Below are 16,261 nucleotides of genomic sequence, written 5' to 3' on the forward strand. Positions count from 1 at the left end.
ACGTCATACATAATTTAATCACGAAATTTAACAAAATTACCTTTTTATTACCTACACTAATTTAATAGCTGCAGTTAATAAAATAAACGTGGAATACTGATATCAGTCAACATGGCAGGTGCGAGTTGCATGGTAATTGCAAAATTTGGTGGCACGGCTCATCTGTTATTGAGAGTACTACAGGGTTAATTAAGTTCACGGAGCTACGAAAGTGACGAGAGACGAATGTTAATATTTTCATTAATTAGTTTTATGCTTTTTGTGAGTAGATAGAGGTGTGTTTTGTTTGAATGTCGAGTTCTTCGTTTGTCTTGAAAAATACTTTGTACGTGGTGTGGTTACTGTGGTTAGATAGTGTGTATGTGTGTGTATTTCTTTTGTTACAGGTTATACGTTTTTTAATGCAATTTATCCTCAATTATATGGAATGCAAATAGTTGAAAAAATGTGTAGTCCATTTATGAAGCAAAAACAGAATGGCGACGAGGAATGCTTGGTTCTCGAAAAAAGTACATGGGACCTTCAAATCTTGTGATAGTTAATTGCTGTCAATGTTCTGTGATACATTAACCGTTTAACACAAATCTCCAATATTGATTTATTGCAATAATTAAAGGTTTGTATTAACTTTACTCCTATTTAGGCCGGCGGCGTTGTTTTTCCAAAGGACTTCCGACTGTGGGCGTTTGTTTGTGATTAATGGCTGACGAGATGACGTCACAGCGCTTTTCCACTTTCCTTCAGGTTTCGAGGACGAAGGTACGCGCAGTGAAGGGTCGAATTATAAACTTGGTAGGTGGACCCTGCTTAGTGAAATTGGACTGGGTTTAAACTTTTGTAATATTAAATCTTTTTGAAATAATAGAAGTTTAATAATGTATTCTTAGGTATTTAGAGCCACATTTAAAATCTAAAAAAAATGTGCGCAAATGGACTCAAAACATTAAAATTTTGTTAAATAGTATATTTTGGGAATGCCCAAATGACCTTATCTACCTACCTTTATAACATTATCGTTTACATCAGTTCCTTACGCTTAATACCATATTAATGAATATTCCTACTATATCCAGTAGAGTATTTCCCCAATTTTCGTAGTTCATCGTCAGCATTTACGAGTATGATCAGTCATTGGGTTGCGTGACTGCCGCCGAGTGCTCGAGACTAATAGAGCTCGCTATAGGCGGCCTATTGATTGTTAACCATAAAAATATTATATAAACAATATAATAATACCACTATTGAATGTGCAAAGCCAAGGTGAGATGCTTTTGTTTATCGGGTATTGGTGCGAGGACGGCAAGCTTTTCAGTAAATAAATTTTAATTTATGTGTGAGATAAAGGTAATTGAAAAAGCAGTAAAAACATTTCCATTTCTCTTTCTATCTCTAAAATATATAACTAATATTTACTTCACCACCAGAAGAAAAGCTGATAAAATTTAAACAAAGCAAGCAAAAATGTATCGATTACCTACGTGCAAATCCCATGAGTGTGCATGTTCAGTGGAATACTGCAGAAATCTATAACATTAGTATAATTCAGTTCCCTCGCGGGTGATTGTCTACAATGCATACGCGGCCACCCCGCTGCGGCGGCGTGAAAGCCTTGCCGTTGCCATGGCTACGAGACGCTGCAGTGCTTTCTCTGCCCGCCCTCCACCGCAGTAAGCGCCCAACCCTCCGACAGAGAGGGCGTACCGCCGGCTAGCGTACTACTGCCGATGTTTAACTTGTTTTGCGAACATAATTGAATTTCGAATACCGAATTTCAAAAACAGAAACTCACTTTTATTTTTTTTATTTGGTGTTAAAGTTTTAAAATGTTTTACAAAAGAGGCTTAGCAATGAAGTTTTGGATGCAGTTGCAGTGTTTGAGAGTGTTGCAGCACGTGATGTGTGTGTGAGCCATGGATGAATTTTGTATTGTATTTTGGAAGACGGCGACATGACGGCCCAGGAGCGCAGCAATATTTTCTCAGATGACGACGAGGACTTGGTGAGTACCCATTGTGGTTATATAACAGGATATCCTTGAGTTTTGGATCCGTTCCAACAAAAGCTGCGACTGCTGTTACATAAAGTTTCGAGTGCCTGCAGTGCGAGATGAGATGCACAAATAAATTGAAAGTACTTTCTGCTGAATTTAAAATATATTTTTGTAACAATATAAAAAGGAAAAGTTTTACAGGCCTTTATTTCCACGTGGTTCTAATTAAAAGTTTCGAATAATTTGAGCGTCGAATTAATGGAATAGTTTTTCAATTGCTAAATAATTTGTTGCCAAAAATAGAACCTGGGTTCCACGAAGTCTCATTCCTAAAATGTAAACTGTGCGGGACGTAACTTTTCTGTAACATTGTTTAACGTGCACACAACGAGTGTTTAACGTGCTTAAGTTTATTCAGCTATTCAAGCGATAGTAAAAGGATTTTTGCTCTTTATAAAATTTTATTGAGTATAAATTGTCAGGCTATCACTATTATTTTACCTACTAGATATTACTCCCTTTTGAAAAAGCGCTCTTCTACACAAGATTACGTAATAGAAGCGATGCAACCTGGTTTCGCGATGCTATCGTCATTTATTCATGGCCCGATAGCCGCCGTCCTTCATTGAGTGTCATTACCACGGTTTATCGAGCTGAACACCCGTGTCAAAGTCGCTTCAGTCCAATTTGTTCCATTCAAAGGCTTTATTTTTATTAACCGACCCTTTTTATTATTTCACTAGATTAGAATGAAAACGATAACTTTGTATCACATTACGAATATGGATTAAGCAGCTGGATTATTAATTCAAATATATCTCTAACACAACAAACTTACGTCTGAATAACACATTCAATTTAATGAAATTAATTTACTCACATTTCAGTTGGCATAATGGCAAGTTTAACAGTCTAATCTCGAAAGCCAGTGAAACAGTAGAAAGCATTCAAACTAAATTTAATGTGGCTTCGAATTCAAAGTTCAGACTCATTACTTCAGTAGTCGGAAGTGCGCATTATGTGTGAGTGGGGACATAAGTCCCGGGCCCACAATGACACAAGGTAATGTGCCCTCGCATTGTTACCCGGCCGACCCGGCCCTGGAAATATTTACCTGTTCATAACTCCAACTAGGAAACTTTTGTGATACAGCGCACACAACTATGTACCTACTGTTTATCTCTGTTGTGGTCATTAGAAAAGTTGAGTTTTCTACGCAGCTGTGATTAAATCTAATGCTATATTTTTACGGAGCTATGTGTTGGAAAGTAGAACAGTTAAGGGATGAAATTTATTTTACTGACTATTTAATGCATTTTAAAAGTCTTTCCGTTTGTTTATTACGTCATAAGGGCCAAATCATTTTTTCAGAAAAGACTTTACATTATTTAACTCTCTATATGAGTTTTTGAACATTTTACATGAAATATTACAATGTTTTTGGATATGCATTTCAAGCAATATGAGAAAAATATATAAGGACACCAGTGAATTCTTTAAAGGGTTGGCAATATACATACATTTTCCATCCCGCGTTTGCAGAAGGTAGCCATAATTTTACATAAAAAGAGAGATAAAGACCGAACTGAATACTTAAAAAGGTTTTCCAAAATTTATGCAATTCTCCAAAACCGTGTTTACCTTTACAAAGATATGACAAGACCTTGGACCAAGGAAAGATCAATCTAAGTTTTCGTCTCCGAATTTTGAGATTGAATAAAAGTGTAACGTAACTTTTTTATTTTTTGAAATTGCTTTCCTGAAACACTTTAAAACAGAACGTGTTTTGAATAAATAAAACCAGTTACCTTTGTTGTTAGTCTAAACATTTACAATGTTTATATTTTTAGATTTATTTGTTTAGACCACGGTTGCGTGACGTCCTTTACTTTGGGGACGGTTTGTTTGGATTTGGGACGGCTAGGTAGCATAGTATAGTTCAGCCTGGCTTTGTAAGCTCTGTGGGCCAATATACTCCCAATAAACGCAGTCTCGAATTGCGAAATAAAGCCATTACTCACTATAATCATTATTACGTCCCGTTATTTTCTCAGCTTATGTAAACAAGGCATTCAATTTGTGGCAAGCATAATATTCGCTACAATCTCCGCACTAACCCAGCCGATGTAAACGCGTCTTACAAAGTACTTCTGACTCAGATATAGGGTGTAGTAAAGCGGTTTCCACGACAACGACTGTTCAGTCGCTGTATAACACTGAACATTTGTTTGAGAGCGGATTAAGGACGTAAAGATAAACAGACAATCTTCCTTCGACTTGCGAATGTGGCGTGATAAGAATACTTAGAGTACGAACATCGTGTAATAAGGACAAATGAACTGTCAACACAGGGTGGTGTAAACTTTGCCAAATTGGAGTTGATTAAGGTCGGCTTGCCGGAAAAGTCGGCCTATGGGATATCCCTGCTTACCAAGTTTGGTTTAGTAATCAATCTTTCTAATAAGTATGAATAATGGTGCTGGAAATTCTGGTTGTAAAAAGTTTTATGTCGGTCCCTTACCTATTTATTTTATAAGCCGAAAATAGCTTTATTGTTTTCTTACTAGTACCTGATAGTTATTTACTCCTATAGGGTTTCCTAGTTGTCTGGACATATTATTCACGTTTTAACCGACCGACAGTAATCTATACTAATATTATAAATCTGAAGAGTTTATTTGTTTGTTTGTTTGAACGCGCTAATCTCAGGAACTACTGGTCCGATTTGAAAAAAATTCTTTCAGTGTTAGATAGCCCATTTATCGAGGAAGGTTATAGGCTACTTTTTTACCGGTTCGTGCAGAGGTTTCCACGGGATTCGGGTGAAACCGCTGGCAGAAGCTAGTAGATTTATATATCAGTAGATAGGCTAGCAGCATCTTAAACAAAGTTCCTAAAATGCCAGCATATTGCATAGTATATTTTCTAAGAACTTACAAAGATACAAAACAATGCAGATTTAAAATTCATAGTTCCCTATTTTGTCAACAGTACATACATTTTTCGTGCTTTCGTTCTAAATGGGAGCCGATAAGCAATTTACCGAGCTCACTCTAAGCTGCGATGAGAATGACGTATTGGGGAAGTGGCTTAAAAACCGTTTTATGGTAAAGCTTGTCATTTATCTTGCGATTTTACCTTTATGTATGTAGGAGTAGCCATGGAATTGAAAAGAGGTAATTTTATTTTGAGTGCCTTGTTTTACTTTTTTTACTATTTATGTAAGAACAAAAATGTTGTTTAACAAAGTGACCATAACACTGCTCAACTGAAAAAGGGACTTTTGAGCTCAAAATTCCACTAATTACATTAGCATATCCGTATAAAGTTTCGTGTAAACTCGTCATGTATTCATTACCTTTGCATAAAAAGTAAGAACGTTTTCCATATCATTGCTACAAGTAGTAAACGAGGGCTGGAAATAGATGCACGGCGTAGCCTCGTAGCACTTTTCGTAGCCGCGTAGCAACGCGAAAATCTCGTAACGATATAAAAAATATGAATGTATGCTATATTTTAGAGAAAGTTAAAAAAAAATATTCTTTTTATATTTTAAAGCTTACATTTTTGAACACGTTTCAACTGTAAAATGTTCGCACTGTTCTTGTGTATTTACTTTTGATCGATGTTTTTTTTTAGTCGAAACGTTTTTACAATAGTCTGCGGTACCTGTCCCGAATGAATTATTCGAACTGCCTTCGAAACCATTTCATTTGACAAACGAATAAAATATTTGAAACTGTGACAAAGAAAATTAATGTATTCCAGATATGGAATTTGAATTTCAATCGAATGAAATAAATAAGAATAAATAATTTGTCGGCTGTGCTTGATTTTTTATAGGGGCGAGGCGCGACGTAAAATAAATTAAATATTTATGATTAAGTTAACCTTTCGAAGGTTCCAAACAATATAGTTATTTAACAAGTGATTATGGCCAAAGTATGGGCTATATTTGAAGCTATATATTTAACGTGCACAGACGATTTAATAATTCTTCATACACACAATTCGACATAATTTCAATGTATAAACATTGCAATTGTTGAGAGTGGAATGATTTAAACTCATAAAATATTATAATACAATTATATTTTTTCGCATTTAATTATTTAGGTATTGTAAAGTCAAAAATAATACGCTAACACACCGCATACAATTGTTCGGACAAATTCTACCGCAACTGCGGCCGACATACGTCCCCACACATATGCTATAATATGCTATAATATCGGTTGCATGCTAAATGTATTTATATTATCCTCCTATTTATGGTACAAAGAGGATTTATTTTTGAACATCGTGTAAATAAAAACCCACCTTTATTCAATACTGCTAGACGCGACGTCTTGTCTCTTTTCAAGACTGTTTTTTGTAACAATTTAGTTTAACTCTAGTACCTATATTTTTACTAAAATATTCCTTTAATTTTCACTTTAAGACGTGTTCAGGGATAGTTGCAATCAATAGAGGTAATCAAAGAATGTAAAGAGGTTTATGGCACGAGCTTGAACTCACCTTTAATCTACCCAAAGCGACAAAATATGTTATGACTAAAACACAACCATTTCCCATAAAAATATTTCCCTTAAAGAACTTGATTTACACCTCAGAAAGGTAACATTGATAATACGATACCATGAAGGTTTGCCTTGAAGAATACATTAAGGCCGACACTAGTACGTGTGACCTAGTTGTATTATAAATGACCCACTGCCACCTGGCGGGTTATTGCGAAGTTTCTTTAAATTATATATTGAGGTCGGGTTTTGTGGCTCGCAGTTTATTGGGATGGAGATCAGCTATTCTTGTTCCTTTTTTTGTGTTGGTTGTTTGTTTTTGATAACACAGATTGTGTGTGTGTATTTAAGATCGTGATGTCAATTCAACCCTCAAGTAATTTAAAATAGCAAAAAGTAAACGACAAAAATATACGTAAGTGAGATAACGTACTTAGTTTCTTTTTTGCATGGAAACCATATCAGATGAATTCGATTTTAAATGCACCATAGGCAGGACAGTAAATTGACCAATTGAATCGAATAATGTTGAGGTACAGTTTATTTAGGATCACAAATCCTAAAACAAACAAAGCTTTAATTTTTAATTATAAAACAGGGACTGTTTACAATGAGATTGAAGTGACGGCGCCTGGCCACTGTCTTGATTGAAAAGTAATTGTTTTTAAATATCCCAACAAGACAAATAAGTGTTTACGTTACACACTAGAAGTAAATTAAAAAAACCATTTATTTTAAAGTATTAATCATCTTAATGTACGTAGTTATTGCTACTTAAAGTGACTGCTCGTGCAATGTATTAATGAACTGCATAATTAAATGGCACGTTCCTGTATTAATTAATTTGAAAGCAAGTTACTTCGCCGCTTGCCTGTTTCTTCAGTTCTCCAAATAAAATTGAAAGCCGAAGTTTTCCGATACTTCTCAGAGTGAAATACGTAAGGGATTGAAACAAACGAAAACTTTATCCCGTGTTTGGTTAATCTGAGGATTCATTCGAATCTGGCTCATTGCTGAACACACACTAAAAGACTCGTAAGATAACTCCACCTTGTTAAATATAAAGTTATTTACTTAGTTGTAGATTCATTAAAAATAATGAATACTTACGGCATTTTAAGTATGCATTGATTTACTTTATGATAACTTTGTGATTATCGAACAAAGTCCGATTGACTTATCTACACCATATTTCAATAAGGGACAGTTAGACAACCAAAGATAAAAAGTCAAATAAATTCAAACTATGCTGAAGATCAGCACTTTTCAAAGGTCAAGCTTACAGAAAACAGATCCCAAAAAAAGACCGCCCTTTACCACTTCCTATGTATTATTCCAACACGTATCTTCTATATATGTATATCTACTGTTGCAGACATAAATTTTGAGTGATTCTTTCCCTCCATACTTCTGCGCCCTTATAATAGAATCTGGTACACTTAAAGCATTTGTAGGAAGGCACTTGTTGGCCCGTTGGCCCTTCACAGCCGGGTACACAACTTCTCTCTTGAGAACCGACGGGAGGCTGTAATTGTGAAATTTTCCAACGTTCTCTAAGTACACACTCTCATCTTTGTTGAAACAAGACTTGAAATCTAATCAAGTATTCGATCAAGTGACAAATTCAAATTGGAATATCAGTGTACATTAGATGGTGTTTCTTTGAAATACACAATTAGTTTCATGTTACATGTTAGTGGAATATTGGGCCATATCTAATGTCAGAGTAAAGCAGAATGATAGGTACCCATGTATAGATACTATATCAAGGATTCTTATTATGTAGGTATTTTTTTTAAATTTTTGTATGTTCGTTCATGAAACATTCATAAACTACTGGTCTGATTTCAATCATTGTCTCAACATTATAGTGTATCTCTGAGTAAGAAATACTTTTGAAGAGAAGCTGTATTTTCCATAGGTATGAGACATTTTATAATTGATTAATATAGTAGGATCAACCGTTGTTTTATCCAATGAAAAGGTCACCCTGACTATACGATAAAAATTAAATCCCTATTCGTAGCTTCATAAACCTGTCACGTTACCACAGTCAGGGTCTACCTTCCACGTAATTTAATACGTACCTATAAAAACTTTTATCAGAAAGGGACATATATTTTATTCCGTGAAAAAAAGTTCAAAGGGGACGAAAAAATTTATAGGCAATTTACGCAACGACTACACATTCATGGAGTTTGTCCTTTTATTGTGCGAGCCTACTCTCCCCGCTTTCAGGACTGTTCTATCATTTTGCAGCATTTGTAACCTTCTTGGAAATAATTGCTTTAAGGCTGACCTCATTCTTCGGATTTTGTTAAAAGTGTTCTTTTGTAAAACCCGGCTTCAGACTCAAGTTTATGTAAGACATTCATTTTCTGAAAGATTCCCAATCTACTAATGTTATGAAATCTGTGTCTACGAAAGGTCTTCGAAAACAAAATTAAGTAAAACATTTGTGAGGCTTTGTAACAAAGTACACCTCTGGCTAACCTTTAAGAAATCAGACTTTATATTCGCTGATTCTGTGAAACCTCAAAAATAATTAAAGTTAGGCATCAAGATTCAAAGCACTTGTAAAACTATTTATTTCTTTAAAAGTGAACTCAGCCCTCATTACCTAAGTTTCCAGACCAGTTGAAAACAAGTTCAGTGAAGAATACGATAAAGGGCGAACCGAAGCACGTTCAAAGCCAAACTTCCTTCAAAGCTAGACATGTTTATTCCAATTCAGTTATTCTATTAATGTTTGAAGAGAAGCAAATGAGGGCCTGTAACCTATTGAGTTTGCTCACACGCAAGCAGAATGACTTACCGTCTCCTTTGAGTTCAGTGTTCGTTGGTAATTGGATTTTTGCTTTGCTAAGTAATAAATAGAGTTATCTGATGTGTTTGATGTAGGATCGGTGGGTTAGTGTGTGCCGGAGTAATCGTGTTATTTACTTGTTGATTGTGGTACATGGATGATATGGCATTTTATGAAGATTGAAGATGTAGTTAGTCGAGTGATCATCGGTAGGCACGAGCACGATTGGATTTTATACGATGTCATTTTTTCAATTAAGCCGTACCTATACTACTTAACAGTCCCTAAAGATTTTCTCAGTCATTTTAATCCAATTTGATTATGACAATGACATTAATTAAGCAAGTAAACTCAATTCTATTAATGTCCGAAAAACCCAGAATTATAACATTAAGTGGAGTGAAAGCGAAAAACTCCCTCACAATAATTTAGTTCAAAGAGCTAAATGTTCGGAAGTTTGTTTGAAGTTGGTCAGTCGAATTCAAAGGGACGCTCCATTTATATCTGATATCCTTTTATATTTTTAACCGAAATAACGAGATTCAAAATTTCCGAGCATTTATCGGAACCGTTCCCTAATTGCGGAAATGTACTGCTAAACAATTGAGTTACCTTAGCCAAAGTACTTTTTACCTACTCGTAATAAGCAGCGTATGTTCATAAATCTATAAATATAAAAAACCCGCTTTCCGTTGTCACGACATAACATGAAAACGGCTTGATCGATTTGGCTGAAAATTAGAGGGGAGGTAACTTAGACCCGGGAGATGGTTTTAGGATAGTTTTTGTCACCATCCGGCTACGGGACGCGGGTGAAACCACGGGTGAAAGCTAGTAGGTTTATATAATTCCATAATGCAGAGTTATTAACATGGAATTGTAATCCAAATAATTCGAATTAGAAAGTTTTCGGACATTTCAGTTTATCCAAATATTATAATTATAATAGCTACTAGCTGTTGCCCGCGACTTCGTCTGCGTGGGCAATTTGGAATTGTCAAAATACTACTTATGCCGTAGCGTAGGTGTATTCTTTTACATAACAGTATAATTAGGATTACCACTTAGCAGCAGCACGGGTTGATCAATCAAGGTGGTGTCGACGATTTGTGACTATTTATCTAAACAAATGAAGTAAAGTTTGTGACGTTGTGGAAATCTCTGGATCTAGTCAACCGATTTGGAAAAATATTACGTAATTCTCACAGAAAACAAAGATCTGACAAAGTTGTCATTTGTACATTTTCTGCAGCAGCTGCGACAAATCAGGAGCCAGAAAGTCTGTCAAACAGTTTTACTTACCGTGGATAACGCGGTGTCTAGTTCACTGGGTTGAAGAGATCAGATAGGCACTCCAAGTAAACATTGGTACTCAAAAAGATTCGGTTTGACTGGAAGCCAACACCCACACAATTGAGGAATAGCTGGGTGGATGATGACTGAGTCATCAGGCAAGCGCATAGTTTCACTACTTGTATTTCGGGGATTTTCTGTGCACTCACTCACTATGTTATGTTGGAATTCCACCGAAATGTTTGCATTAGTTCACGATCACGCAAAGTATACGTCCGAGAGAGTAAGTCCAATTCGTGTGTTGGCACTTGAAGCCTGCAGTTCTTCCAAGATTTTCAAAATGTACGCTCGTAATTTGTCATTTCTTGGTAGAGCCAGCAGATCAGAAGAAACATAAGTGCTGTGTATACTGCGCGTCACTACTGCACAACGGTAAAATTTCGTCTTTATAAATAGCACAAACGTTCGCTCTCTTGCGGAGGACGTTTAAATACCATATTATGTGTCACACGTAGGTAAACAGGACAACAGTAGGTATATTATCATCGAACCGCTTTCAAAGATCTGATGAGCGAACAGACCAGAACTGACTCGATCGCCTCGAGAAAATCAGAGCTCTATGAAGCGATCATTCGCTTTGGTTCCTACTGATAATTTGGTTTCTGAAAATGTATTCAGTTAACCAACGATGAATATAATTCTTAGCAGGCCGACTCTTTTGACTTCTCGAAAATCATAACGTTGGTTTTTGTGCAATGCACAAACTGAAATTCGATATATTACACATTCGATATTCACACTTCTACAGAATTGATATTAAAAGGTTTGACAACGGGCTATAGTAGCGTAGTTAAACTAACTGAAACAATGTTAGTGATCCTTCAATAAAGTTAGAGAAGCGGGTGTGCATGATGAACATTAAGAGTTGGTAAATACGTGATGAAGATGACCTAATTCATTACTATTCTAATTTGTTCATGCACCACAAAACTCAAGTTAAGGTGGAGAAAAGGATTACCAAGCTCCCAAAGGCCTGGGCATTTGCAACACGTTGCATGGCATCCTGGAAAGTTACGTAATTCTCAGCCATCAGTTTGAGCAGCGTGAGGGAGTGTCAGGCTTTGGCCCTAGTGGGCCTCACAGGGGTTTGCTGAATCTCCTTGAGGGGCGCGTGAAATAACGGGTCTCCCAGAAGCCGGAAGGTCGATGACCCACTCAAAACTAATCGCTCACGCCTACGGTGGCCGGGAGTCGTCTCTCGACATCCGGTTTTCGTGGTGTCTTACCGCAGTGGCTGGGATGAGAGTTGGGAATTTTCAGTCGCTCCGCCGCCTCATTCTTTGTCATCCCATTTCTTCTCGCTCCAGATCATGGTTTAAACCGGGGCCGGGTGCGATAGGTCGCACAGTCCGCACAGTGGTGACACCCGGGCGCCACCTCCATGAGATCAGAGTTGGGAATGTATGTTTGCAAAAACTAATAGAACATTTAGCGAAAACACGTTTGATAGTAATTCTGTCTTTGTAACTGAATAATATCAATGATAATACACGTGTGACTGTGACTGTTCGTAATTGTGAACGGTGTATTTGTGATATAATTCTTAGCTCGATGATTTGTGATCAGAAGTTGAAAGCAAGTATGTCTCTGGCCTGCGACGCGTAATTTGTACGTTTTCAGAACGAACGAACTCTTGTCTTCTGTTGACATCTTGTTGACGTATTGTGACAGGTAGTTATAACCATTGATGTTAATTTTAGAAGTGACACAATGTGTTTCGGTCGTATTTTGCCTACATTCTTCATTACTCAAAAAGTGTATTAAAACCAGGAACTTATTTTTAAGGATGTTTGAATATTAATTACAATGTTTTTTTTTTATAATAATAAAATCTTAGACTCGCAATGCACTTTCAGTGTGATGCATGTTTGTTATTGGATGAAATGAATGGATATTCATGTTTATGAGAGGTATAGCTTATATTATGTCAGAACAACATATGTAGAGTTTTTAAGAATGTGGGGAAGTTCATAATTTCTTCATGACGTGGGTGCCGCTTCCCATGGGAACTACTGCCCGCACCGGGATAAAATATACCCTATGTTACTCGCAGATAATGTAACTTTCTAATGGTGAAAGAATTATAAAAATGTCCCTGACGATGCGCTGATATTTCTTGTAGTGTTTTTATAGTAGCGAAATACACACGTCGTCATATATTTTTTTCTTGAAAGTAAGAACATACCATGACAAAGTGAAGTCTGTTTTCATTGTCTGTTTGCTGGGGAGTTTGTTCCACCACTTCTTCTTCCCAGCAAAAACACATAGGAAGTGGTGAAGGGCGGGCGTTTTAGGGGCTGTCTTTTGTAGATTTGACGTTCAAAAAGTGCTGATTTTCAGCCTACTTTGAATAAATGACTTTTTGATTTTGATTTTGATTGATATTTTACCTACTACCAGTTTTATGGCACATCTGTTTCTGCATGATTTTCTTCATCTATAATTTTAGGATATCATTTCTTTAAATTCAGTTTTTTGCTCAAGTTACTTATAAAAGCGTTATTTTCTATGTAAAGATTGATAATAGGCCGATAAACTTACAAAGTTCAACATTCAAATATGTGTCATTATTGCGCCCGCTGTTGCAGAAACGTTAACAGAAATTATAGTTCATTGCTCATCCCCCGTAGGTGATAGCGTGATAATATATATCCTATATGTTGAACTGGCCCCCAGGTAATATACATGCAAAATTTGATTTAAATCTATGCAGTACTTTTCGAGTTCAGTGAGACCAAACATACAGACAAACACACAAACAGACATACAGACAAACAGACAAAAATTCTAAAAACTATATATTTGGGTTCAGAATCGATAATAGATCACCCCCCAAGTATTCTTTAAAAAAAATATTCAATGTACAGTTTTGACTTTCCTATCATTTTATTATATGTATAGATTTGGAATAATGGTGTTATTTTCGTGGAAGTACTTCAAACCATTATCCGTCAATTCCCGCAATTCTGGTGTCAGCTATAATTAGGATTCCATTTGTATTATAAACCAAATAAACTGGTTAATACATCTGATATCATTAGAGTTTGAAATGTGAACCTAATTATGTAATTAATCACGAATGAAAAATATCTGTATCAAGTATTAGGTTCCGTTCGTGGTTTCACGTGAGTCAAGCAGGAACTGCTCCCAATATCATGATAAAAATAATCTTTGACTTGCTACAGGATACCACGTATCTCTGTAGAAAACTTCATCCTAACCGGTTCAGCTGTATTAGCGTGATTACATATAGACACAATTACTCTCGCATTTATAATATCGGTAAGGGATAGTTTTTACGTGGATTTAGTAGTTCTATATGAAAGTGTCATAACAAATGTTAAAATTAAACAGGTACTTAACCAATAAAAACCATACAAATAAGATAAGAAAAAAAAAATGGTTCTAGTACCATTTTTTTACCATATATAAGCAGAAGCTTTATAGTGCATACATAAATAATATTTAAGCTTAGTAACGATAAGCCAAAACTAAGCTTAACAAATCACTTTTGTCTAACACTGCCACAAATAGATTATCTATTATTAAATTTAACTCTAATCTGAATATAATACTTAGAATAATCTAGAAGATAGCGTCCATAAATCGCGTTATTGTCTTTCTATTCATAAAGCATTGTTGTTGCGTGCCAAAATGAGCAAGTTACGTAGGCATAAGCGCTCCTACATACTGCAAACTAAACAGTCGGCCGACAGTTGATCCGGTAATACGCAATTATTTTTAAGACTATCTTGATTTCAATCAAAGTTTTCAGTCGATCTGATGCCGGTCAAATACCTGATTCTTGTTATGAACTACTATAGTTCGGCCATTCAGAGAATGCGTTCCTGACACGTCGCGATTGAACTGACGACGTAACTACATTCATTGATTATTGATATAATAATGTTGTTTTAATGCTCCTCAATTGTTAAAACGGTAAACAACCAGCAAAAATATTTTTATCGTAACTGCAACGCCATTGCAAAGTTACGTCGTCAGTTCAATCGCGACGTGTCAGGAACGCATTCTCTGAATGGCCGAACTATAATCATCGTCAAATGAGCCAAAACAAACTATCGGCCGACTAAAAGTTTTTAGTGTGCGGGTACTCTATGTTGAATATTAAATCTTTGTATATCCAAATTACTGTATGCGAACCTTTGCCCTGTGACCTTTAAAAGGGTATTGTGTATCAGTTTAAGTTTTGTACCATCTTGCTTCAAATAACAAAGTAACAGACTGTAGAAATAACAATCAAACAACAATCTGTTCAATGCTGTACTTTAAATTTGATTCCGTTTTTGTAAGGAATTTTATATAGAAATTTTATGCTGAATATTTTTGTGTGAAAGTATAAAAAGAATAACACAAGTTTACCAATCTGGCTACATTTGTTAATTAAATTACCTAATGACATTTTGTTGTGAGTAAGTACATCAAAATATCGAAAATCGATCTCAGTGGCGTGCACTTGGAGAGGCCTGTGTCCAGCAGTGGACTGCGATAGGCTGAGAATGATGATGATGATGATGAAGTACATCAAATGTTTGCACAAAAAGTTGAGCCATTACTAAAACGTAGTCTACCTACGTATTCTAAGATAAACAAAACACACACCCAAACCCAATAAAATTCTAGCAAAATATCATAAAAAAGATTGTGAGAGGAAATTCGATTCGCCGCCTTTCAGGGGCGGAACACAAGGTTACAAACAAACAAACATAAGTAAAGTTATTTATTCAGTAGATATCGATCGACAGGTCAGGGGAGACGTGACCTGTGCGAACAACTTTTCCCTTGAAATGGACGTCATTTATAATGGCAATGCTGTTAATAAGTCGCTTCCATCCGCTAATATTTATCTTTAAGAAGCCCAACGTACAGAAACCAACCCTTTATTGTTATGAAATGAACTCTCTCGCTTCGCTCGCAAAAACTTCGTTAACTATTTGAGTGATGACGAAACTTCGAGTTTAATATTGCGTTTTGTAATCAAAAACAAAAGAAAGTTGAAAACAATTTAATCTCCGCTTATGAAAAACAGAACAGGTATAAATATTCGTGGTAGGTATTATCTTTTGTAATAAAAGGGGAAATTAAGTTTTGGATTTTGTGGGGATGATTAATATATTAAATACCTTGGTAAGTTGTGGAAATTTTTCTACTGGGTTGTAAAAATATAACTTTACAAAACCAAACAAAATGTTTTTGTTATTTTAATAAAGGTCCCAGTTAATTACAAATTAATTACGCAATCAAAATTTTATCACCGAAGTCATAAGATAAAATATATTAACGATATTTAATTGAAAGGCAAAACTGGCACGTTATTAAATAAAACAATAAGTACCTACTATAAAATTGATTCAAAAATAATTTGTCACTGGTGCAATATTGGCCGATTTTAAGTAACCAGCAGTAAGTGTATGCAAACCCAAAGTTTGTAACAGCCCGAAATGTTGATGAATGTACAGAGCAGGAGTTCCCGCGACCATAATTTCGTCATTAAAGCAAATTCTGCCACTACTCTGAAGTGCTTCAGCTTAACTATCGCATTCAACGTACGAGTTCTATGTATGTAGGTGTTGT

The 16,261-nt window shown here is 35.7% G+C and overlaps 1 protein-coding gene across 4 annotated transcripts in view; it reads left to right on the forward strand.

Annotated features, from left to right (window-relative positions):
- Positions 1-1,814: 1,814 nt before the first annotated feature.
- The window catches only part of LOC124636591 (transmembrane protein 151B-like), a 52,617-nt gene continuing 38,170 nt past the window's right edge, over positions 1,815-16,261 (forward strand). For all 4 annotated transcript variants that reach the window (XM_047172747.1, XM_047172748.1, XM_047172749.1 and 1 more), the window contains exon 1: positions 1,815-1,999. In XM_047172747.1, coding sequence (XP_047028703.1) covers positions 1,949-1,999 — 51 coding nt within the window. In that variant the 5' untranslated portion in view covers positions 1,815-1,948. The remainder of the gene's footprint in view (positions 2,000-16,261) is intronic.

Source organism: Helicoverpa zea, chromosome 14 (genome assembly GCF_022581195.2).
Source record: "Helicoverpa zea isolate HzStark_Cry1AcR chromosome 14, ilHelZeax1.1, whole genome shotgun sequence".
In the NCBI taxonomy this organism is placed as follows: domain Eukaryota; kingdom Metazoa; phylum Arthropoda; class Insecta; order Lepidoptera; family Noctuidae; genus Helicoverpa; species Helicoverpa zea.